At 41.5% G+C, this 24,636-nt stretch overlaps 1 protein-coding gene across 2 annotated transcripts in view; it reads left to right on the forward strand.

The window, feature by feature from the left end:
- SATB2 (SATB homeobox 2) overlaps nt 1-24,636 on the forward strand; it is a 134,571-nt gene that overhangs the window by 58,538 nt on the left and 51,397 nt on the right. For both annotated transcript variants that reach the window (XM_072874513.1, XM_072874514.1), the window contains exons 5-7: nt 1,867-1,990; nt 6,811-6,913; nt 19,663-20,135. In XM_072874513.1, coding sequence (XP_072730614.1) covers nt 1,867-1,990; nt 6,811-6,913; nt 19,663-20,135 — 700 coding nt within the window. The remainder of the gene's footprint in view (nt 1-1,866; nt 1,991-6,810; nt 6,914-19,662; nt 20,136-24,636) is intronic.

A 24,636-nucleotide genomic window follows, 5' to 3' on the forward strand; every position in this document is an offset into this window, starting at 1 on the left:
CAAAAAAATAAACTCCTTGCCTATTTCCAGGGGCTGCATTGTGAGAATCCAGGTCTTCTACTGCCAGTTGCTGAGATGGGGAGGAGGGGAGCTTGTTAACTTTCCTTTTTTCTCCACTGGTCTTCCCAGTGAAAAGGCGAGAAGATGAGGAAGGGATTTGTTATTGCAGCTCCATTTGGCATTTGGAAAATATTTTCCTTCCCTGAATGCTAGTTCTGATTAGAAAATCAAAAGCTCCTGACACTTTTACACTTATGCCTTCCCCCTTACACTCTCCCTTCCTCCCTCCCACTTTGTCTCCCCTTTTCTCTCTATTGGCCTTCAAAAGAGTCCTCAAATAGTTACTCATGTCTGTGTAAGGAGTTGTGGCAGGTCCCTGGCAGTGCATGGCATACTCTAGACCTCCTGGTAAGCCTACATTGTGCAGTCTGCTGTAGCTCTATGGCCAGGACATGTCAGAGGAAAGAGGCAAAAATAACAGACAGCCTGGAATAATCTGCCCGCAGTTCTTTGAAGCTCAATTTGAACAGAAGAGGCGTCCATTGGCATGTGCGTCTGTGTCCTTTGGTGGCAGGTACATACCCTCCAACTGTTCAGTTCAGTTTGGAATTTGGAAGTAGTTGGTGCCTCACCGACGTTAACCTCCCAAACAGCAACACTTCTTTCCCATTATATCTCTGATGGGACTTGGGGTTTCCAGTTCCCACTAACAGGCATTTGCTTGGTTTTATATACTGTTATCATTTCTCAGCTAGACTGCATCTCCGCAGCATAGTTGTAAAAGAGCATCTAGAGCCCGTAGCCGCTATAAAACTGGAGTGCAGTAACTCATCTCCTCAGAAGTATGAGCCACCAGGAGTCCATCTAGCCTATTGTCACGTCTGTATTACCAGAGGGTATCAACCCAAGATCAAGGTCTCATTCTTTATCTTCAAAGTGCTTGAATGCCTGGATGCCGTGTAAATAAAAGATAGCCCGTGACGTTGAGATGCAGATGGTCATTGACTACTTGAACTCCTCAAGCACAACTGAACTTTCAACTCTGAGGGTAAAGCCAGGCTGTATAGGCAGAAGGCAGAACCGCCTCAGAGGCTGATGGGAGAGCACGCATTAAGTTTCTGAGGCATGAATGGCAATGACAAAGCTTCTCCGAACTTTCTGATGTGCTTCTCGGGTCTGTCCCCATGTATGTAGACACAGACCATAAGCTTGTTAAATTAAAAGAGGCAGAAGTCACATGAAGACAAAAGCTTCACTACATACGCAATTCTTGTAGAATGAAAGTGAGAATGAACTACATGTGACAGATGTTGGGCATATGGCTTAATGTGTTTCTGAAAGGCTCTTGGATACTTCAGCGATGAGGGCAGTATAAGAACCGGTATAAAATAAAATAAATTTTTCAGACTCACTGCTCAAAGCCTTGCCTCCACACAATGCAGGCCCTTACTGTTTAGTGATTTTGTCAGTGACAGTGTGGCATATATGTTTATTTTTCTATCCCAGCAGGAGTTATCTTTCTGTGTCTGGAGAGGATGGCTTTTTCCAACCGTTTCTGAGGCTTGCGTTATAGTTTCTTTGCTCTCCACCAGGCCCCAGAGGGAATGGCTATGCACACATATAATATCATAGTAGGATTAGCTGCTATTCCTGCCATGTACTGTCATTCTTTCAGTTAAACTACACATCTTCTGGGAGTTGGGCTTGCTGGGGAGGGGAAGGGGGGGAGAAACACCCTGATGGGCTGGCTAAGCAGGAAACTCCAAGGTTGTGCTCGCTGCTTAAAGGTCTATAGCACTTGTACGCAAAGAGTAAGCAACTGTGAAGGTGATGATTCTGTTTACTTTTTGCTTTCTGTTTTAACAGTTGTTCAAAGTTGGAAGACTTGCCAGCAGAGCAGTGGAACCACGCCACAGTTCGCAATGCCTTAAAGGAACTGCTCAAAGAGATGAATCAGAGCACATTAGCCAAAGAATGCCCTCTCTCACAGGTCAGTGTTTTTAACAGACTTAGGGAAAGCCAGATTTACAAGATCTAAAGCTCATATTTGTTCAGTAAAGGGCTTAGACTAAACAATTCCATAAATATCAAATACATTTCTTGTTTTCTTTAGAAAGGAGAAATTCTAATTAATATGAAAAAGAGTATCTTTATACCATATTTTCTTAGTGGGTTGCCAGGTGGAAATTATGAATGAATTGGTTGATTTTTATCCTGCTGTTCAGAGAGATGTAAATTCTTCATTCTGAACCTTTTGCAATAGGACTAATGATTCTCAAATGCAAGATTTGAGTTGCTTCTTCCCACTAGCAGAGGCCTGCCTCCCCCACTAACCCGTAGGCAGCTCTCATCAGCCTGCAACTATGATAAAAAGTATGCCGCTTTAACAGTTGTGCCCCAATTTCTAGGAAACAGCAACAAAAAATGTAATTATGTTAAAAAAAGAACAAAAACTCAGTCTCATTCTCCATGGCTGCTTTATAAACGGCAGTGATGTCATGTCTAAGACACTAAGACACAGGTTCCTGCAGATATCATGAGTTCTATTTGTACTTCAGATTGTCATAACAAGAGATTCATAAAATTTTCATGACTGAGTCCTCCTTGCCTCTCAGAAGAAAACAGAAAAGCACTTCAGCACCCAGACCAAGTCACTTTGCTAGGAGTAAAAAATACGTTGCCTTCTAAAAACTTCATTAGAATCATAGGTTAATCTGTCTATTGTATCTTAAAAAAGTCAAAACATCAGTAATCCCTGCTTGCTAAAAATCCGTTCCTTTGCTAGCCTGTATCCAACCTTTTTTCCCCTGTGGTTGCCTGTCTTGCATTGCACTGTACACTCTTCCTGCAATTCATGATCCAAAGCCATGAACCAAGAGAGTTCTTTCTATGCATAACCAGCACAAATTTTGCTGCACTGTGTTACAATTGCGGCTCCAGGGAAAGCACAGAGGTGAGATACAGAGCAGAATTTAGGTCTTTGCAATTGGTAGGAGTCACGTTCCTCATCTTCCTTAGCCATGTTAGGTCTGCAGAACTAACAGGAATGGAAAGGCTGTGTAAGGAAAAGCCATGTAACTTGCCTTATTTTCTAGAGCAGTAGCAGTGACTCTAGCTATGCACAGAGCATAAGTGTGTTGAATACAAAAATATTTTTCTTTTCACACAGTTTAAGTGTAATTTCTTTAAATAGAATTATCTGTGGAATCTGGTCAGCTAATGATGATTGCAGCATATGGTTGTCTCTGCCCAGTCTTCTTCAATATCCAGTATAACTAAACTATGCATCATTTCACATGCAGAATTCATTTGCTGTCTGGGTCTATTTCCTCCCACTTCGGTTTCAAAGCCTACCAGGTGGAAATGCTGCAGTTGGTTTACTCCTTCTATAGCCTCAGTCTGAAATATATTTACCAAATTACTGATGGCAGGACTGTAGCAGCAAAAATCCTTGCCCCAGTATTTATTTAGTGGACAAAGCTAAAAGGAGATCCTTCTGTAGAAAATTGAGCTTGCTTAGTTTTAAGCACAGGTGTAAATGACCTTGAGTAGTGACTAACCCTTGAACTGGGACTGCAAGAATGCAGCTTGTATTATTATTGTTATTATTGCCATAAAAAGTTTCAGTCTCTTTTGTTTTGGATCACAAAATGCAAAAGATACAATGGAAGGTTGTATAGGAGCTGTCTATTACCATCATCTGAATATGCCTCTAATACAATTCCTTCTCCCAAATCAGTTTTAAAAAAATATCGTGCCAAATGTGAAATGTCATTACAACCCCCTTGTGGTTAATATATTATTGACAGCAGCAAATTGCAGAGTGGTCTCTTAGGAGTCAAACTGCAGAGTAAATGCTGCTGTTTATTAATGTGTTCACAGTGCCTCAAGTACAGAAGTGGAGAGGGGCAGTGCGGGGAGCTCTCACTCCCGCCAGCGACGGTGCTCCGTCTCTGGTTCTCAGTGCCCGAGCTCTCCATGCAGCCCAGATGGGAATTCTGATTGCCGCTAATGGGAAATGTAATCATTCAGTTTGATTTAAAATTGTTCTGGTTTTTTCTGCTAGGTGTATTATGTGGCTGCAGCTTAGCTACCCTTAGCATACGGCTCCTTTTCAAACAAATAAATCCCAGTTAACCAAGCAGGGGGGAAGGAGGGTAGGTGGGGGGAGTGTGTGTGGCACAAAGAAATCCAATTATTTCAGCATTTCCATCTTTGCATAGAGACCTCTGTCTTTCCTGTATATTGTATAACTCCTTGCAGCACTGACCATGAGTTTTGTCTCTTTGCTGGAGCAAGATTTCTTGGGATGTGAGCACGTCCCATATTTTTCTCCTTGAACTTACTGCACCAGATTTTCTTTGTGTGGATATTTCTTAGCTCCTGGTCTAAGTAGTTTTCATTCCACGTGGCTGTCACGGCCACGCACATACCAACCATATCTGCTACTTCATATAATCTATTCCTTCTTCAAGGATTTTCCCAGGAATAATATGCATTATTTAGAAATATGCAATGAGTCAATTTTTTCTTGCCACTCTCTTCTGAATGGATATTTCCTTTCTGCAGACTGATCCAAGATTCCTAGCAGAAATACCCCTAGCATTCCTTTCCATTTAATAGCGAGGATATGTAGTTTGAAAGTTGTTATGGTTTCTTCCCCTGCTCTACTGTCAAGCAGTTGAAGAGAGTCTGTCCTGGGATTTTTCACCAATGGTTGATTTACTATTTGATTTTACTATTTAGTTTAAGCTTTGCTTTCTCAAGTAAAGGTTAATGGGTGAATATATTTTGTGATATTTAATAACCCTACAATTTCAGTAATGTTCATTTGTTGTAGAACTAGAGGATTTGGGGGAAAACCCAAACTGTTATGTAGCCAGAGCTAAATAATTTCCCCACCCTTCCTTAGTGACTGGAAATTTAACTAAAGTGACTCTAAAAAAAAGGCAAGTTATCTCAGGTCAACTTTGTTCAAAATCCTTCCTTAGCAGAGGCTGTCTCCACGTCAGGCTTTCAGAATACCATTGCTTGTTAAAATGACTTGGAGCAAGGGAGGATTTATGGGGAGAGAATTGCTGCTGACTGCCACAATGCTAGGTTTATGTCTCAAAATATTGATTTTAATTAGAAAATTGAACCTCAGTTTTAGAAATTGAAGCTGCCACTTAAAAAGGCTCTTACTTCATAGCCTTCAGACTCTACTGCAGTGCACTATAGCAGCCTTTGAGTGGAAAAGTTAAAGTGAAAAGGCAGAAGAGCCTCTTTTTACTGAAAGTGAAATTACCTGTTGAGAGCTGAAACTAATCTGCACCACCCAGTTACCTTAAGTCTCTCAGTTTTGCTCACATTTTTTAAGTCCTCAGAACTCAAGAGTTCAGGAACAGCTGGAGTCCTGTGATATTGCAGTGAATTGGGTTGAAGGCTGGATAAATCTGGAAGAGGGAGGGGATGTTTTTGTTTTTAAAGCATTGTTAAAATTGAGGAAGCCAATGTGTAAGCTTTGTAGCTTTCCAGAGGTGGCCAAGATCCCATTTTGCACAGGAGCCTGCAGGAGCCGGTGGGCCAGAGCTTGAACCTACAGTAAATAGCTTGTTCGAGCTGTGAGATCATCCTCACTCTCTCATCCCTGTGCAGAAGGGTCATCCAACGTGCCAGGGCTTTTTCTGAGCTTTGACGTAAGTGAGGAAGGAGGGCATAAGGAAAATATGATTTCTGGAGAAGGTGCATTGGCTTCCATGTGTTAGTGGTGTTAGATTGCATTTCCTTGCTGGAAATTTACACATGCTGGGAATGATTTGACCCTGGAAGAGTTCAGGGGGGAAAAGGAAAGCAAAATGTTGTTGTTAAAAAGATGCCTCCTCTATGGAATGGATGAAGTGAGGGGAAAAAAGTAGAAAGGAAGAACTACCAGTAACCAGGCTCCTTCCCACGCTATGGGCAGAAGCATCCCAGATATAAAGTGTCATGTTTATGGTTATCAGGTGCTGCAAAACAACTCCACTCCTCTCTGCTTCAGTTGGCTTGTACTAAGAGTCGCTTAGAGGGAATTTGCAAAGAGTAGAGGGGTGGTGGTTAAGCAAGTGGCATTTCAGTTTTGTTGAGCTTTTTTGTGGTTTTTGGCTGTTCTGTATTGTAGTATGCATAGTTCCCTTCGCTCTGAATTACACTGTTAATTTCCCTTTTCAGTGATTTTTCACACAAGGGCTAATCACACATTTCTATAAATTATATTAATTTAACTTATTTGCCTAACTGTTGTTCTGCAGTGAGTAGCACGGATGTTCTCCAATTCTTGGCTGTGTGGTCTCGCTGCATTTGGAAGCAGAACAGAGACATCTGAAAAGCATTATTTGGATTACGCATGCTGGAGCATCTAATCTTACCTTTAGGATCTGGTTCCTAAATCATGCTTCTTGTCACCCGGGTGCAGTGAGCATGTGTTCCCCAGCACGGCACCGCCTGTTGTTATGCAACTGAAGTTTAGATATTGTAATATCACAAGTAGAAAGTAAAGTAGAACTGGCCCCCCAGCCTGAGCTGCAGGTCTCAGTCTAGGTTTGTACTGCATCTTTTTTGCATTATTATGCAAAATAAGTAATAGTTATTATTTTCTAATTTTAATTATGGCTGGGAATATAGAATGGAGAATAAAACCAATTTTGTGTATTCATCAGACATTTCTTTTGGTTTTAAAGTTGCAAATGGATGATCATTGTGCACTTGCATGTCATGCACTTTCCCTGGAAAAGATTTCTAATTGTGCAAGATATTTTAAAATACTTTTTGTCTTTCTTTCTGTACTTCCAGAGTATGATTTCATCCATTGTAAATAGCACATACTATGCCAATGTGTCAGCAACCAAGTGCCAGGAGTTTGGGAGATGGTACAAAAAGTACAAGAAGATTAAAGGTAAATTGATGTTTTTGTGACTTTCCAAGTTCTTGAACTTCTGCTGACAGTTTGAGATTATTTGCTTTAAGTAAAAGTGATAATAAGGTATAATAATATTAGTGAATTTGTCTACAAAGAGGGCACAGTCACATCACATTTGAAATTAAATCTGATACTTTACAGACAAGGCTGGCGTGAAAACACAGGCCACTTAAAACATGCTTAAAATATCCCATTTAGCTGTGCTGAAAGATCAACTGTGTTTTGAATTAAGCTAAAACGTTTTGGAAAAAAATGTTCTAGTAGCTCTGGATTTAAAAGTTAAATTGCTATGTAAATTACCTTAGTTGCGTTTTATTCATGAAAGCTAAAAAACTGTCTTTCTAAGTTACATGTGCCCTTGCTCTCTGTGTTCAATGCTACTAAGTGTACTGGCATTCCTGCCATGTTTTGTTGTGTGGAATCTGGATACCAGTGGTATCCAGATAATACCTGATTATTAGGTAATACCTGATTGCTAGGAGACGTTGCTAAATGACAAGGTGCTGCACCCACAGAAGTTAAGATTAAAATAGCCCATTGTTTGTATTTTTTCTACAATGAAATTGTATTAGTTGGTTAGCAGTGAATGCCTGAGGCAGTAAAATTATTCCACGTAAGTTCATCCCACTCTCACCACTGAAATGTCTGATCACCTTCTAATAGTACACGAAGTGATATGACAAGCATCTCTCGTGTAGTTCATTCTTTTATTCATCCTTTCCTTTGGGAAGGGACTTGCGTGTGTACTGGACCATTTGTTTTGGTAGGTTTTTTGTTTTAAAACACGCATGTGCTTTGAGCAGGAGTTTGAGGATAGTCAAAAGCTTTTCCACAATACCAACTGTCTCCTCTCTCCCCAAATGTCCATCAGCCTTGGAGATTAGCTTTACCCTGTGATAGGTTTTTTCATAGTTTTTCTCTCTGTTACACCACTGAAGGGAAGGTTCATTGTCTGAAAGAAGGCATAGGCTATTTTTGTTGTTTCTGTCTGTGATCCTTTCAGGGGCCAGGAAAATCATAGCAGGATTCACAAGCATTGTGCAGAAATAAGGTAATGTCCTGTCCTTCTTGAGAAGCCATTGTATTTGTAGTCGCATGAAGATTAGCATCTTTTGAAAAGAGTCTGCCGTCTTTTCCTCTTAAAAGGCTGGCATACATGAGCTATGAAAGGTTGCTTGTTTAGTTTCCATAGGACAGACTAGAAATCTGCATAATAATACCATAAACAGTCTGCTGCTTGAGTTAGGAACACATGAAACAATTGCATAAAATATCAGAACAAGTTCTGAGGCATCTGGTTTTCCTCTGCACATCTGGCTTGTGCGGAGCATACCTGTAAGACGCTCAGGCCTGGGCTGTGCAGTGATTAGATTTTCACTAGGGGGAAAAAAAGAGAAGAATATTTTATGGTAAAATTATTTGTGTCTAGGAAGAAGATTGTTCAGGCAGAAGTGGGGTAACAATGCAGATGAGGAAATGGAGGTGTTGCTTTTTACCTACTAAAATGATTTAGGCTTGAAGTAAAAATGTTGATTGGACATTTTAGTACATGGTTACCCTCGTGCCAAATAAACTGGATAGTTTATTCTCTCTTTAAATTGCCATCGTGTGACTCAGAAGTGTTTCTTTTCTCTAAATGGTGCCTCTTAATAGAAGAGTTTTATTCAAAGTGCTCTAACATATCCTCTTGGTTAAAAAACAATCAAAAGAATCAAACAGCTTCAAGGTCATCACCGTTCGCTTTTACTTGCTGTTCTAGGAGAACAGACATGGGCTTTTTTTTTTTTTTCCCCTCTTTTTTCCAAACTGGGCAAGGGTGCCAGTGGCAGAGGCACTGGAAGCCCTTAACTGTAGTGTTCTTAACTGTAGAGATGCCACTACAGCTTCTGAGTGTTTCTAGCACACTGCTATCTTCCACTTTCTTCCATTCTTGGAGCACTGAATTCTTTAAGCTCTTACTTTTTTTACTTAGTAAGTGCACAGTTAAATTGCTAAGTGCAGTAAAAGCAGAATGAGACCTCAATCAAGAGGTCAAGGATCCAAACCTGAAGAGTTTGCCGGATCACTCTGTATCTGTGCTATTCAAAGAGACACAGCCAGTCGTTGCTGTTTGGAAGTGTATGTGTGTGTTAGTAGGAGGAGAAAAAGGAAGGTTAAGGTATGTGTGAAGTAAACACAAGCTGCCATAAAGCAGTTCAAGTAGTGTTGATTCATCAACCATATGAGTGGGAGAGAAAACAAAGAGTCTATGGCAGGTACAGTGGTGCATGGAGAACAAACAGCCATGCAACTGCAGGGCAGTAATCTAAACCCCCTGGAAACAGGAAGACTTCTGCACTTCTTTGGGTGGTTTCAGTTTCTCATCATCTCTGTTTTCATGGCATTTTGTTTCTTTTCTGTGGCCAGGTATTCCTCCAGGACAGCTCAGTTAGTGTGCAAAATCAGTGACTTGAGTTATATGCTTCAGTCATCACATACTCCTTTAATAACAACTGAAAAAAAAAGACTTAGGTTTTCCATGAAGGTGGACGGATGATGCAGCAATTCAATTTTTGGGTTGTAATCTGGATAGATTGGGTAAAACTATAATTTAGAGTCTTTGGGACCAGCACCCATATCCATGTGTAGCTCTAGAGCTGGTTATTAGAAAGTAAAAGCAAAAAACAATTCACATGAGCTGTGGTAAACGCAAAATAGAAAGGGGCTTCAAAATAACTTTATTGACGTTGCAAACTAAATGCAGCCTACAGTGTTAAATGTGTTTCCTATTATCTGCTAATGTCTGTTTTAATAAAACAGTGGGAACTAAATGGTTGCTTCTTAATCAAAACCATGATTTCCTAAACATAAGCTATGTGATTCTGTTACAAATTGCCGCATATAGATCTCCTAGGTCAAACTTTTTTCCTTTCTCATAGAAATAAATAAACAGTAAAATAATTATACACTCTGGAAGATCAAAGTAGTTACAACTGAAGCCAGGCAAAAATAAAAAGTTCTCTGGAAAAAAAAAAAGAAAAGCATCAGGTTGCCGAGTATATAGTTAATGTTTAAATAAATATAAGACAGTGAACAATCAATAATTTGATATCATTAGCAACAGATGTAAAAGCTGTACACAAATGGTATTGCATCAAATCTCAAGTAAACATTCTCAGTATGCATTCTGTTGAACTCACCGGAAAGACAGCTAAACTATTTATGCTTGTAATTTTAAAAAAGTTTGCAGTTAGTTCAGCTCAGCATGGTAATGTTGTCTTGTGTCAAGACAATGCTAGAATAAAATTCTGCTTGAATTTTTTCTCCCACCCTGCCCCAGCCCCTTAAGGTTTTAAGACATTCACAGTTTACTCAGCGGCACGAGAGTTAGTATACAGGCAGGTTTGGGAAGTGGCTGGTGTGAGGATGGAGGCTTTTTGTCTCCTCCTGGCTCTGAGCCTGCCACTTGGGATATGTGTGAGGACACAAGTGAGTTTATAACAGGATGTCCGCCCTTTCCAGTCTCCTTGGGATACACATATATATTTGAAGGAGAGCTTATATTAACACAGTTCTAATGGAAAATGTACAGTAGTTGGGAAACAAAAAGCTTACAGTTCTTCTGTGAACTTTCTCTTCCCCTCATGGATGTCTGTAATCATTTGGGGTGGTAATTAAGCTATCTAGTTTGTATTGTAATTTTGGTCAGAATATGCACTGCGAATGAATTTAGTATTACTATGTGAAGCCTTTTTTATACTCTTTTTATTTACTTTTTCTTTTCTTATTTTTGAGGCATGCAAGGCATTTTAGTACACAGTTGTGCATACATGACGGGGTTTAAGTGTGTTTAAACCTACTTGAATGAAGAATCAGAGTTCCTCCTTTTTAATAAAGATTACATATTAATTGATGACAATTCTACAGCAATGGCTTAGTCCAGTGGTTCTCAGACTGTCTTTCTCCGGCCCAGTCCCACGGGGTTACTCCTCTCAATCTGAGAACCGCTGGTCTGGTTTCTCTAGATGCTGAACTTGCTGAAGCTGGGAGAAGGTATTCAACGTTGTTGAAAGTCAGGATTTGAATAATTGTTTAAAAGGCTTGCATTGGTTCTTAATTTGATTAACAAATAGATACACGAAAGAAATAACACCTGTAAGTAACTATATACATATATGTATATGTATGGATGGAGAGAAGTCTTTCAGAACTTTGCCATGCAACTCAGATCGTTGTCAAGGGATCAAACTTGTGCCAGTTACCTACTCATTGCCCAGTGTTTTGGGTTCGTAGCGCTGAGAATATTTTTTAGCTCTATTTCTTAATAGATATTTCACTCCCAAGTGTCATGCTTTCTATTTTTATCAGAAGGACTATCACTGTATCAGAATTCTTCCACAACTGAAACTCTTAACTGGTGTGAATTTTTTCTTTTTGCCTGATGACACAACTTAGCTTGGTGGGAGGAAGTTAGGAAGGCAGAGGGGAGAAATAAATACATTGTGAACTTAAAAATAAAAATACATATTTTCTTTGTCTGCGTATTAAGAACATTTCATCTTTGCTCCTGCCATCAGTGGCTGTCAAAATATAGCTTTCTGTGGATGGGAGTTTTGAGACTGTGGCTGTCTCGAAGTTTTTGTGAAATGATGAGGCTTTTCAGTTTAAAGGAGGAGGGCTCAGTTATTTCTATTTCAACAGATCAGGAATGTAAGAAAAAGCTTTCATAGCTTCCTTAAATTGAGAATCTGCTTTGGCTGCTCTTTGATTTTTCCAATATTACTGATTTGTTGTTTGTGTGCTGTTTTATTCTTGAAAGTATGTTTGCTTACTTCCCATAACGGATAGACAGAGCAATCTGTTTTTTTTTATAACGGGTTCTAGAGGCTGTTGTAGGTTGAGAGAGGTTAGAAACAGGATTCAGAAGGGCTCCCAGCTTTGTTATTTCCAGGCTGAAGGAATCTAGGATTGCAGCACGGTGATAATGCCAGTGAGAGTCTGGGGGAAATTGTCGTTATGTGCTTTGAGGAATAGTTTTGAATTGTTCCTCTGAAGCAGATGTTGTGGAGGCCTCATGAAAAGGTACACCAGGTCTTTCCCAAGCAGTGTTTTTGACTTTTAAAAATATCCTATTTATTGATACATGTGTGTGTATATATCTCTCTCTATGTAAATAGAGGGGTTTATATATATGTATATGTATATATGCATATATAGATCTTGACCTTTTGCCTTTCTAACTAAGAGAATGAGGCAGAAGTGTTAAGTTTTTTAAGAAGAGATCATTCCATGTCTTGTTTGGATATTAGTCGCGGCTCTGGCACTAAACCAGTTAGGGTCATTCAGGTCAGCTCTGTGGCTCTTGACATTACTATAATTTTTCCTTTGCTTACTTTTACACTCCTGACTGTGTATTTATTTCACTAAAAATAGGACTTTCCTCACTTTCTTAAGGAAAAAGGAAAGAAAATAACATCATTCGCAGGCAAGCTTTTCAGCATGAAGATGACAAACACGACCTGAAGATCATCTCTGACTCAGAGACATCCTCTTAGTCTGTGGACTACTGTGCTGGTTTATGAGGAGAGTAGTTCATCAGTTTGCATTGGTCATGAGGAAAAAGTGGCATCTCTCTTTAAATATAAGTTTAAAGTTGTCAAAATTCAGCAAGTTATAGATCCCTTGACTGCTGTTTTCCACACCCACATTGGCATTTCTTTTTCAGCGTTGTCCCTGATGTTAAATGCCAGTTGGTGGGATTTGTGCGCGTGTATTGTTAAGAAACAATTTACCCACTGCAGTGCGTTCCAGGGGCTTTATGAGTTGTGGCCCTCTTGGCTGTTCCTCTCTGTGAAGAGAATTAAAACAGACCCTTTGGGTTTTTTTTTTACTTAAGCTTAACTTTTATCTAAAGTAAACGCATATATGAATTTCAGCTTTGCAGAATGTCTTTCATGTCTTCTGGCTGTTTTGGAGCAGTGGCTCTCACTCTTAATAGTACATGTGTCGTGGCAGAAGGATATGTGCGGTTAGCTGAATGCCGTCTCTTGCGCGTGCCTGTGGCTGGAGCTGCAGCCATTGCTGCTTTAGGGAACATATGTCTTTACAATAAAGGTTGGAAACCTTTCTGTAGAGAAACTGCCTAGCCACTTGTTCCGTGTCTCGTCCTTTTTTAGTTAAGAGATGCTGACCAAACCTGCTCAAATAATGTCACTCAACTTTATGGTTTTAACATGGCTCCTGTTCCAAGTACAGTGCTTTTCTCAGTGAGGACCAGTTGTGTGCTGAGGCTGGGACTTCTGTCCAGCCACTTTTGAATTCTTAGTAAAGAACGGTTGTCTTCATTTTCTAAAAAGCAAACGCTTTTTTTTTTTAATCTGCAGAATTTCAAAATGAATTTTCCTTCATATTTAAAAAAATATTTTTGTGTGCTGCCAAACAGCGACATGTTAGCTCAAAAGGAAAGGAATTTTTAGAAAGTAAGCATTAGTGGAGATTAGATTGGAACGGGAGGAAAACCTGAAGCTTAGGTACAGTCATAAGCTTTCCTGGTGTGAAAGCTGCAGTGTGGCTGCCTGTGATCCCATGGATGTCATAGAATACATAACTGTGAGAGCAGAATTGAGTTCTGTTCACTGGAAGTATCTGAAGAGTTTGTATGTCTGCCTTAGTGATGTTTGTGTTCTGTCTCATTCCTTTCACCATCTCTGATGTGATGAGTCAGGAGGAGATGCATACGTATCTCCTGGAGGGATTGCACAATTGACTGGGTACTCTAGGAGGTTTGCACCTCCCTCTTGAGATGCCCACGAAAGGTTAGGACTTAAATAGCAGGACAGACTTCTGTCACAGTAGTTTGACAGGAAGGGAGATATTTTTATACCAGATGAGAATATCAGTCCATCTAAACCAGTACTCTCTGTCTTTCTGTCAGACAGTTCTGAGTAATGTTTGCCCTGCTTCTCCTTTTCCATTTCACCTGACCAATATTCATGCATTAGACCGGGTGGTCACTAAAGCACCTTCAATGTAATGCTTTTCTCTGCCAGATGGATCTGGCATGTCCTGTGTACAAATGATGTTAGCGTGATTATGAAGAACTGAGTTCATACTTCTATGTGCCCTCTTGAACCTGTACAGTAACCCAAAAATAGTCTAAGATCATGGGTTAAATTCTTCTCTTCTGACAAGCATCTTCGGAAGCAATGCAGTCCAGGGACAGCCCATGGGAAGAATATGACTATGTTTAAGCAGAGCTGATAGAAAACATGTTAGCATCTCTGTGTTCCAAGAGATGCCTTGGATCTAGTCTTTAGGACAAGGGAAGGAGAAGGTCAGCTGCACAGGGAGAGTCAGCAATGTTAGTACACTCTGCTCAGTTCACCTGAAACTGGTGCTGATCAAAGGCCCACTTTTAATGATGGTTCTTCTGAATACAAAAGTAGTGATTTGTGCTTTGGTGGGAACTGAACGATCTGCAACACAACGAAGAACAGACAATGGCCTTCCCTGTCTGTTTTCCATTAGGCTTGGATAAAGGCCTTTGCTACCCACAGCCAGCAGCCAAACAATTTCTGTATGTGCTCTATAGCTATTTTGAGGTTATTTGCTATCCTGCAGGAGCAGAGGAAGGGAAAGGTTTTAAAAGTTACAACTTCTTGTCGAGTCTGCCTCTCCAGTCAACCTGCTTTTTCTCCAGTCCTGACTGCAGGAACAAATGGCCCAGGCAGAGATCAGTCAGTGAATGAAGTCAGTGAGTGACTTTGGGTAAATACGAAGATTAGATGTTGAACGAAAACGAGACTCCTCAGACCAGCCCTTTGCACTGAAGTGGTTAAGTGGGCTGTGATTAAAAGAAATAAGTAATTATCCTAATGATAGATGAAAAGATACAGAATTACCACTTTAAAAGCACCTCCTGTGCTCTGGAGTGGTTCTGTTATTTACAAAGTGGTAGTTGATAATTATGTAGCATAAGCAAGAGGGCACCCTGGTGGTGCGGTGCAGCAGCCCTGTCTCCCCGAGGCGCAGGGTGGTACTGTGCCGGAGAGCGCTTTGTCCCCCAAGCACGGCTCCAAAGTTCAGGTCTTGCTCCAGTGAGTAGGATGGTGCTAAGCCAGGAGAAATTGTGGGAACCTTTCTGTGTCAAGCTGAGTGCAGGGCACACTAGAGTTCACAGAGCTCTCCCTGCTTGGCCATGACCACCGCTGGTAATGGCTTTTATGATCACCAGGTTTTAAATAATAAATAAAACAAAGAAGCAAACTCTGAAGCGCTGGAGAGCAGCCCTGGGTGGTGACATCCTGTCACCATTGAAGCATGGCAATTCTGCCGGCTAGTAACTTATTACAAAACGTTTCTTTACCAGCCTCTTCCTACTCTGGGGCAAAGTGCCCGTATGCCTGTGGGACTGAAAAGTTCAGACCTGGCTGGGTCATGGGTGCTGGCGGGTCCTCTGTGTCCCCACTGCATTGCAGTGCTGGGAGATGTGTTACACTCTTGCTCTCCCTGCAGCATCCGTTATTGTGCACAGGAATTTGGTTTCCAGTGCTGTCAGTCAATTCAGTGCCGCTCATAAGCCCTAAATGCCCCACAGGCTGTTTGTCAGAATGTTCCTATTAACAACTCAGTGAAAATAAAGGGTGAGGGGAAGGGAAGGTGAAGAAATAAATCTTATTTTAAATCTTTTGAGCTGGTTTTATTCCAAGTGGAAAGTTGCATGCAGACCACCCGAAGCTATTGTGCTGTGGACTGCGTCAGCTGCTTGACTGTGCAAGGAAGGTTTGGGTTAAGAGCATCGCACAGGGGAAGGGTGCGCTGGATTGCTTTTGTGCTGTATCCAGGAAGTTTGTAACTCAGTATGCAGTTGAAATACATTGACACACGTGGTAATCATTATAAGAAGAGAAAGGAACATTGAAATATGACAATTTGCTGCTCCCATTCTGGGGATTATGTTGGTTTCTGAGTGTCTTGTAGAGGTAGTGACATATTGTAGAGGGGTATAGGAAAATGAAGGGCAGATGCTATCCTGGAGTGCTCTGAGAGCTGCTTGCCGAGCTTAGTGCAGTACCTGTTGTCCAGACACCTTGCCTCTGCCTACCTAGTGTATGGCTTCAGAAGGGTGGCTGGCTCTGAAATATGGCAGTAGCGTTGTCCTTGGTTTAAAAGAGCTCTTCAAGCAAAGAGCTGCAGAATCGTATACCAGGCAGTGCGATGCAGGGAGAAAAGGGAAACGCTGCCATGTCTTTTGCTGTGGTCACACCACAGATGGAGGTGGGTAACAGCCTCCTGGACCAGCTTTTGTTTAACTAGCACGGCATCGCTAGCAGAGGAAGTTTGTCAGCAATACTTGAACGTAGACAGTACATGTCCGTGGAGCCCCTTCCTTCCCAGTTTAAGGTCCTGCTGCTCCGTCTTCACTGCTTTATATTCCAATATATTCAAGTACCAGCCAGTTCATACAGGACTACAAGAGCTGTAAATGTATCCCCAGTTTGAGTGGAGCAACAGCAAACAAGGGAAGGATAAGGGAAAGACTGTAATGGGGTAGGAGTATGAAATGGAGGATGCAAATGGAAAAACCCTGTCTCAGGAAGATCCGAGGCAGAACATGGGTGTTGCAGCAGCTTTGTGGCTCCTGTATCCCTTTTTTCTTAGAGCATTGCCAGCAAGCTGGCCTGTGTCCCAGGGCAGTGCCAGTCTCCATCTTGGGGTTGCCTCAGGCTTGCTCCTGTCCAGCCCCGCAGAGCCCTACCGATCCATCGTTACCAAAGAACAACAAGGAATCTGATATGGGCAATGTGTTAGAGAAGGAAAGAGTCTTGAGGAGTTGAGTAATGCACATTTTTTCCATCCAGTGTAACTGTTAATGGTAACCTTTTATTATTGAAGTGGTTGAAGTGACTAGAATCTGGTTTGTTTATTGGGAGTATGTGCATGGCTGTATAGTCTAATGCGATCGAAAAAAGAAACTGATAATAAGGGAAAAATACACCTATGGAAGCAAGTCAGGTGGCGTCTCTGTGTAATTGTAATTCCAAGTAGCACCGCAGAGATTAACAGCCTGGCAGCCTTTTCATCTTAAACTTTATTTTTATAGGGGTTTATAACTTGGCACTAAAGTCAGGAGTGGGTGGAAACTTGGCAAATGTGGTTCAGCCCAGAAAGTGAATGTTATTTATATTTATTTCTCACCAAGTTTTCAAAAACACTTGGTTACTGTTTTTGTGTTCTAACAAGTAGTAATTTGTTGGTTTCGGTGACTTACTCTCCATGTGTTTCTTAAACTACAAAATAGTTCAGAACTTATTTCAGCTTTTCTGAAACTCCTAGTGGAAGGACTCTAGATTTCCAGGGGTGTAAATGAAAACCAAAGGTAGTTCTTACTATATTTTCTTTTAGCAGGGTGTTCCAAGAATTTCATGTACACTGGGCAACATCTTTGTTGTATTTACATCAGATTAATTCCTGATTGCTCAGTAGCTACTGCACCTTTGGAATAATTACATTTGGTTTTGCTGGTAGTTGTGTGGTTTAATGGCATTACTCAGGTGCAGGCTTACCGCAGAGAGGCTGAGGAGGCAATAGTACGGCCATGTGGGCTCTGAATCGTCGGTGTCGCAGAACGTGGTCTGGGGCTGTGACAAAGCAGCCCCTCTTCCCCGCTCCCCTGCCCGCACATGACATCTCTATATTGACGCGGGGTCCGTCCCTGGTATTAACACTGCTTGTATTTCATACTTCACATTGATTTCATGTCTGTTCCTAAAGCCAGAGACTAGCGGTATAGGGCCTTCTGTACCTGATTTTCAGGGAGCCCTACTGGCATTGTGAGGAGTGGCATTTGAATAGGGGTTTTCAATATTTTCAGCAAACTTAAATGCGGCGTCATGTCTCCGGCAGGCTGTGAGTAACATAGCAAAATGGTCATTTGCTGACGGTAGTGTTGGTGTATTGCATGTATTGCATTGCATTTCATACTTAAAATATACTGCACAAATAAGCACTTATTTAGAAAATCAGTCGGGTTGAAACATTGGCTTTTGTGGGAAAATGGAATTAATAATTTCCTTAGAAATGCTTAATTTTTATTTTAAAAAGTTTTTTAAAGCAATTGTTTTCTAGGAGGTTAAAGATGTTATGGGGTTTTCCTTTAAAAGAATGGGAAGAGTGAGTTAAAATGTCTTACAAAAAAATCCTGGGTACTAATTCACCTAGTTGTAAAATTCAGTACTTGTGATGCTCCAGAATGACAGCTCTTAAGATAGTAACTGTGTGTGTTTGTGTGTGTTCAGGGCATGACTCCCTCCCCAGTGAGAATTCAGACCTCTCTGTCTGAGATTAACTCTGGAAGGTGAAAAGAGCTGTCTTTCTATTTAGAAGGAAACAGAGAAAGTCATCAGTAAACTGTCATCCTGAGTATTAACTGTGTAAAGCTTCAAAGCTTTATATAGATTTAAAAAAAGAGTTCAAAGCCTTGTACAGTTGTTAATCATTACACAAGTTATAATAGTATTATGGCATTTATGAAATAAATCCTATCTTGTTACTAGCTGAGAGCAATACAAGGGTGAGGTAGTAGTTTTCTAGTTGTATGATATGTGTCCCTGAACACTTTTCTATCAGATCAATAGATAAATGCCTATCCAATTGCATGTAGTGAGGCTCATGGAATCTGCAACCTACTGTAAAATGACTTCTGATTACTTAAAATTATCTAAGTAATAGTTATATTTATGTACTTTTTAAACTTAGTTTCCTATTTCAAATACTACTTTTAGAGGAAATTTAGCTTTGTAATATGCACATTTAGTTTTGCAGTTACATGAAAAGATATTGCAGTATTGCTGACGTAAGGTATTTAAAAGGGATAATATGTACCTGTATATAAAATTACAGTATATGCATTTGGTTTGTAGAGCTTAATTTTTTGTAGTAGGGTATCACTTAAAGATCATGGGTCTTTGTTGTGCTAAACAAAAGGGGTTTTTTTAAGAGAGTGAGGCCACTTCCTTTCAAGTGGACATTCATGCAGACATTCTTTAAGGTTTCTGGACAGACTTCATGTGGTGAGGCTCTGCATACAGGAACCATTGCTTTAAAATTTTCTCATGTGTGAATCGCATGGTTTTGTAGCATGCTGTCACACAAGCACCTTGATTCTGCTGTAGTGCATCTGGGTGAATTGACGTTACCAGATAACTTTATCCACACACAACGCAAGGTAGAGTTTATGTTGGAAAAGAGATAGTTGCTGAGTTTGTAATGAGAAGCTGTTCCATGAGCTGCACAGGGAATGGTCTGGTTTCTGTTGGGTTTGTGTGAGTGGATACTAATTTGGGTTTCTTTCCTTCACCTAGTTGTCAGTGATTTTGAAACATTCACCCTTTTTATAAGTTACTCGATTTGGTGACAGATTCAAAAGTTAGTGACAGTGTGAGCGGAAATGTCCAAGCTAATTTCTTTAGGAAATGAGGCTGGAGAGGATACCTGCCACCGATTTGATAAGGAGGCTTCCTGAGCAGTGGGTGACGCCTGAGAAGTCCAAAAGAATGTTAATTATTGTTGTTGCTTTTACTTTGTACTGCTTTTGCTTATGTTTCTGTGAAGCTTTTATGCAAGTGCAGATTTGCAAACTGAAGTGGGTGCTGTTGTGTACAGTCACCTGCAGTAACCCTTACTCTAACAGTCCTCTTGTAAGTGCAAACTGAAATGACAGCAAACTAATTTTTCTCTTTTAACAGTGGAAAGAGTGGAAAGAGAAAACCTTTCAGACTATTGTGTTCTTGGTCAACGTCCCATGCACTTACCAAATATCAACCAGCTGGCAACCTTGGGAAAAACTAACGAACAGTCTCCTCATGGCCAAATTCACCACAGTACTCCAATCCGAAACCAAGTGCCAACGATGCAGACAATGATAAACCCTGGGCTCCTGTCTCCTCAGCTCAGTCCACAACTGGTGAGGCAGCAGATAGCAATGGCCCATCTGATAAACCAACAGATCGCTGTCAGCCGGCTATTGGCTCACCAGCACCCACAAGCTATCAACCAGCAGTTCTTGAATCATCCACCCATCCCTAGAGCTGTCAAACCAGAGCCATCAAATTCATCGGTGGAAGTCTCTCCAGATATTTACCAGCAAGTCAGAGATGAGCTGAAGAGAGCCAGTGTGTCTCAAGCTGTCTTTGCAAGAGTAGCGTTCAACCGCACACAGGTATCACTTTCTATTCTATAACCAAGAAGTGCTGAGGGGGCAGAGTTGTGGCTCTTGTGGGGCTGTATGGTTGTTGCAGCAGATCAAGGCAGGAGGTGTGCCACAGAAACAGGTCAAACCACCCTCCGCTTTTTCCCCCAGTCTCTGTGTCAGGATTGAACAAGACTGTTTCTTCCTGGAACAGCTGTTTGTTTGCATTGGGTCACGCCTGTGCCGTTACCTGAGCTTTGTTCTCTAGCAGTAATTCTGCTCGTGTGAGTTCTTCCCTGAGTTCCTCTCTGTGGCTATAAACTTCCACATCTGCCCCTGCCTGATGGCCAGGAAGAGGTAACAAGAGACTGTGAGAGTCAGAGGTGTCTTTGGGCTTCTGTCGTTACCTCAGTTCCTTCCTGTGGTACAACTGATGCCACAACTTGTGCCAGAGGCTACTGCCACAAGAAATGTATCAGGCAAGTGTGCGTAGGCCTAAAGACTGACTGCGGGGAAAGATGCCTGCCGTTTGCAGCCGATCCTGTTTGCTTTCATACATCTGACACAGGTTTTCTCACTCGCCTAGTGAAATGCAGATGTTGAAATCATCACATGATAGCATCAGCTTAAGCCTAGCACCTGGAGTAGCCAGGGTCAATGTGTGTTCAGAAAGACAAGCCATTTACATTTATCCTGCTGCCAGATACCATTCAAGGCACTCAAAGTATGAGCTCTCAATTTTGATACTCTGTAACAAGGCTAAAGAAATGGAAAGTGGCTTCATATTTAATATTGGTACAAATTTCTTTTGTGCAGAGTTGGTCTTTGAAGTAAGCTTTGCCAGCAAGAGAAAACAAGGGCCACGTGTGTGTGTCTCCTGGAGGTCTGTCCCTTGCCCCATACAGTGCCTTTGTCTGTTCTCCTGGATTAATGATTTTCTTTGGCACTGCCATTTTGGAAATGCCATGTTATGAGGGAACTAATTAAAGTATGGAGCAGATTTTTATTACTTCCCTTCTTCCATTAAATTCATAAGATGGCTGCACTCAGAAAAAACATTCACTTTCAATCAACATGACTTTGAGTTCTGGGGTTAGCCTTGAGGATATCAAATGAAAACTGCATAGGAATGTATGAGTATTTCCTCTTTAAAATGCTGCTTTTAATTTGGAAAAGCTTTTCATCCCTCTGGGATCATAACCCGTTGTATATAAAGCCTGGTATAATCAAGGTAGATGGTATTGACAGAATGACATATTCTGAACTTGAGCAAGAGGTCAGCAGTAATGTTGCTGGTGAGAGTTTTGCCACTGTCACTGAACATAAAGCTCTGCTTTAGCCAGACTGGGAGAGCTGGGTTTGTAATACCCAAGTCTGCCATTAAACCAAAAGCTCAGCCCCCAATGAGAAAGCTGTCATACAACTTGTGTGTTAAATCGACAGTTCTGCTACAGTATTTAAAAGGAGGCAAGGTTTTGATCCTGCGTGTGTAGGAAACCCCAAGCCTTGCATATCACTGACCAGACATTGCAGATTGACTTTTTAGGGTAGCAGGGAAAAGGCAAGCATGTGAGAGAGACCAGTCAGGCCTTTTCCTAGCAGTGGCACAGCATTGCATCTGCCTATGGTGTTTATTAGCAGCCACAGTAGAGATTGCACCACACTCTCGACAGATAATCCAAAATCTGGACCAAATCAGCTGCAGTATGGTTTGGGGTGGCTTAGGTTTTTTTTTCTTTTTACACCTCCTGCAGTGTTCTGGCATAGATCTAGTGGGTTTAGGACACTAAACAGGTCTTTGGGTGAAATGTGGTTTCTTCCCAACTTCGGTGGCTCCTGGCAGTGTGACTGTGGGCCAGTCACACCTGCCAGCATTTTCAAATGCCCTGTATGACTTAGGACACCAGGTGTGTAACCATTTGGACTGGGCTCACTCACTGGGAGCACAGACCTGAGCGGACATGCCAAGGTAATGTCCTTTGAGAAGGTGCCAAGCACCTTTCCTGGGCAGAACTGCACCTGGAAATGGGATGTGATGCTCTGTCCTCCGACCAGTTTACATTTGAGTTCAGTATATAAAATAGGGTCTGTAATTCAGGGTACTGGTATCACTGGTTTTGTCAGTCCTCCTGCTGACATTTGTCGTAGGATGCACTAACTTCGCTAGCTTTTCTTTAAAAAAAAATCTTCCCCATTTTGATCAGTTCATTACAAGATATCAGACACATAATTTTATATAAAAGGAAAGAAATTACCTACTTCTTAGCCCTCCATCATAGGTAATATGATGTACTATACAGTCCATGACACTGATTCCAGAACGGGCAAGTCTTAAACGTCCATAAAAGATTTGCTCATCTCACAGCTGTGTTTCATTAGTTTACAGGGCCTCAATATAGAAGACTGGTGGATATTATATATAGTGCATCATGTCCCTAGGAGCCATCACCATAGCAAAAGAGTGTAGGTACATGTTTATGCTTCCCTGTCCTCAGCTTTTAATTCCAACTCAAATCAATCTCCCCTCGCATCAGAGACTGTTTGAGGTATTAAGAAGCCAGTCAGCCTTGCGCTGCACAGTAGAAGATGTGGGATGTTCCTACACACCCATGGTGCAGAAGCAAACTCTGTAAAAGGCACTTGAAGTGGAAGTTCAAGTCTACTCTCACCACTTTGCATTCCCCCTGCTGCCTCCAAGGATCCTCTCCTCGGGAGGTGCAGACACACATGTGTTTCTCTCTGGAAATGTTTGGGGTTGTTGCATTTCACAGGAAGTGCCAGCCTTAGAAACTGGACGTCTGTTGTTTCTCATGGTGGTACCAAATAATAGATGCTGTATGCCAGCCAGCTAATAATTGTATTAATCACTGCATTATGGGCCACTGCTTAATCTTTCTTCGTGGTAGCTCTGTGGTGCACATTAGCCTATAATTAAGTATAGCTTCATGAAATATGTACTGTGAGGCTTGTTTAATAGATAAACTATTCTCTAATTTATTTTAAAGTCCAATGACCTACATACTCAATGCTGAAAAACCCCATCTTACTGACATTATTTCTCCCCTGAGACCTTCCATCTGACCAAATCTGTTAAATGAAGTAGAGGAAGCTTTGATCAAAACTAGGCTAAATCCATCGGAACAAATGGCTGACACATGTGTGTATGCATGTGTGTGTGGGAAGGGGGACATGAGGAGGGTCAGAAGAAGGAGAGGTGCAATTGTATGGTTTGTGAAACATCCAAATCTTCCTCTTAAAGTTGGAAATACATAGCTTACAACAACAATACTTGCTTATACCTGTGGCCATGTTGTCTGCAAACATGAGAACAAAGCGCTTCAGGCTCCGTGACAAATCCTGTGCATTTCCTGGGGCACAGCACTCGCACTGAGGTCCCACTCTGAGATGGGGACTGAACGTCAGGCAGCTTCGTACCTGCTGTGCGCACAAGAGAGCTGCACGGGATGTTTGGCTGGGAGCTGGCCCAGGCTGTGTTAGCCATGAAGAGGGTTTCTTTCAAACAGAAAGTTCCAAAGTGAACATTTTCAGATTTATTTGAAACTGGGTATGAAGAACCCTCAAAGTACATATGACTGATTTTTAGTAAATGCCTTGGGCTAACCTCTGCCCCTTCTTTTTATTTTATCTTTAGAGAGTCAATGTCACAATTTTAATTCACCCTACTTTGGAATCTAAATGCCTATTTATTCAGCAAACAGGACAAGTAGAAGAGAGTTCTCAGACCCACAGAGACAATATAGTTATTGAAGGTGGTTTTAATGACACAGTTTCCAATGAGTAGGAAATTCCTACACAACCTTCAAAACATCTAAAATGTTGGTGCACCCTACCATGTTTGTCTAAGCTGGTGTTGCCTACAGCTGGCTCAGCAATGGTAAGAAGGGTGCAGTACTTTGGAAAGACACCCTCTTAGGCTCTGTGTAGCCTTCCTTTCTCTTGCAGAAGCCAGCAGCACTGCAGTTTTTAACTCCAGGTATGGTCCTCTCTTGTGGACTGCAATGAGTCGCTATTCAAACTTGTCGAGAAGGTGGTGTAGCCCAAGGAATGGAGCCGGGGCTGTTCTGCCCTTTTCCAGGAGCCCCGTTGAGATGGCTACAATGCAGACAGAGAGGACGACACACAAGGGATGTTTATATTCCTGGCCCTACGCTTAGCTGGCCACCATTTCCCTCCCTCCAAGGCAACCAGGGGGCCCACTGGCTGATACAGGGAAGAGTGGGTCAAGGGAGTGGAGAAAGCTTGCCATGACTAAGGCGGTTAGCAGTATTGCTGGGGCAGGAGCTTCAGTTTCTTGCTTGTGTAATTGCATAGTTTGTGCCCAAGTTCTTCATGGCCAAGATCGTTGGCCTTGGCTCTGTTTTGCAGCTCTGCTGGCCTGTGACCCATAAGTTGGAAATTTGCAGGCTCCTTGATTTGAATGTGTTGTTTACTGAAATAGTTTGCTCCCTTTGTTTGGACTGCTGCTATGAACTAATAGCTCGCTAATGGAAAGCTAGGCATCCTTGTCTGG

Source organism: Ciconia boyciana, chromosome 10 (genome assembly GCF_034638445.1).
Source record: "Ciconia boyciana chromosome 10, ASM3463844v1, whole genome shotgun sequence".
NCBI classification, from domain to species: Eukaryota; Metazoa; Chordata; class Aves; order Ciconiiformes; family Ciconiidae; genus Ciconia; species Ciconia boyciana.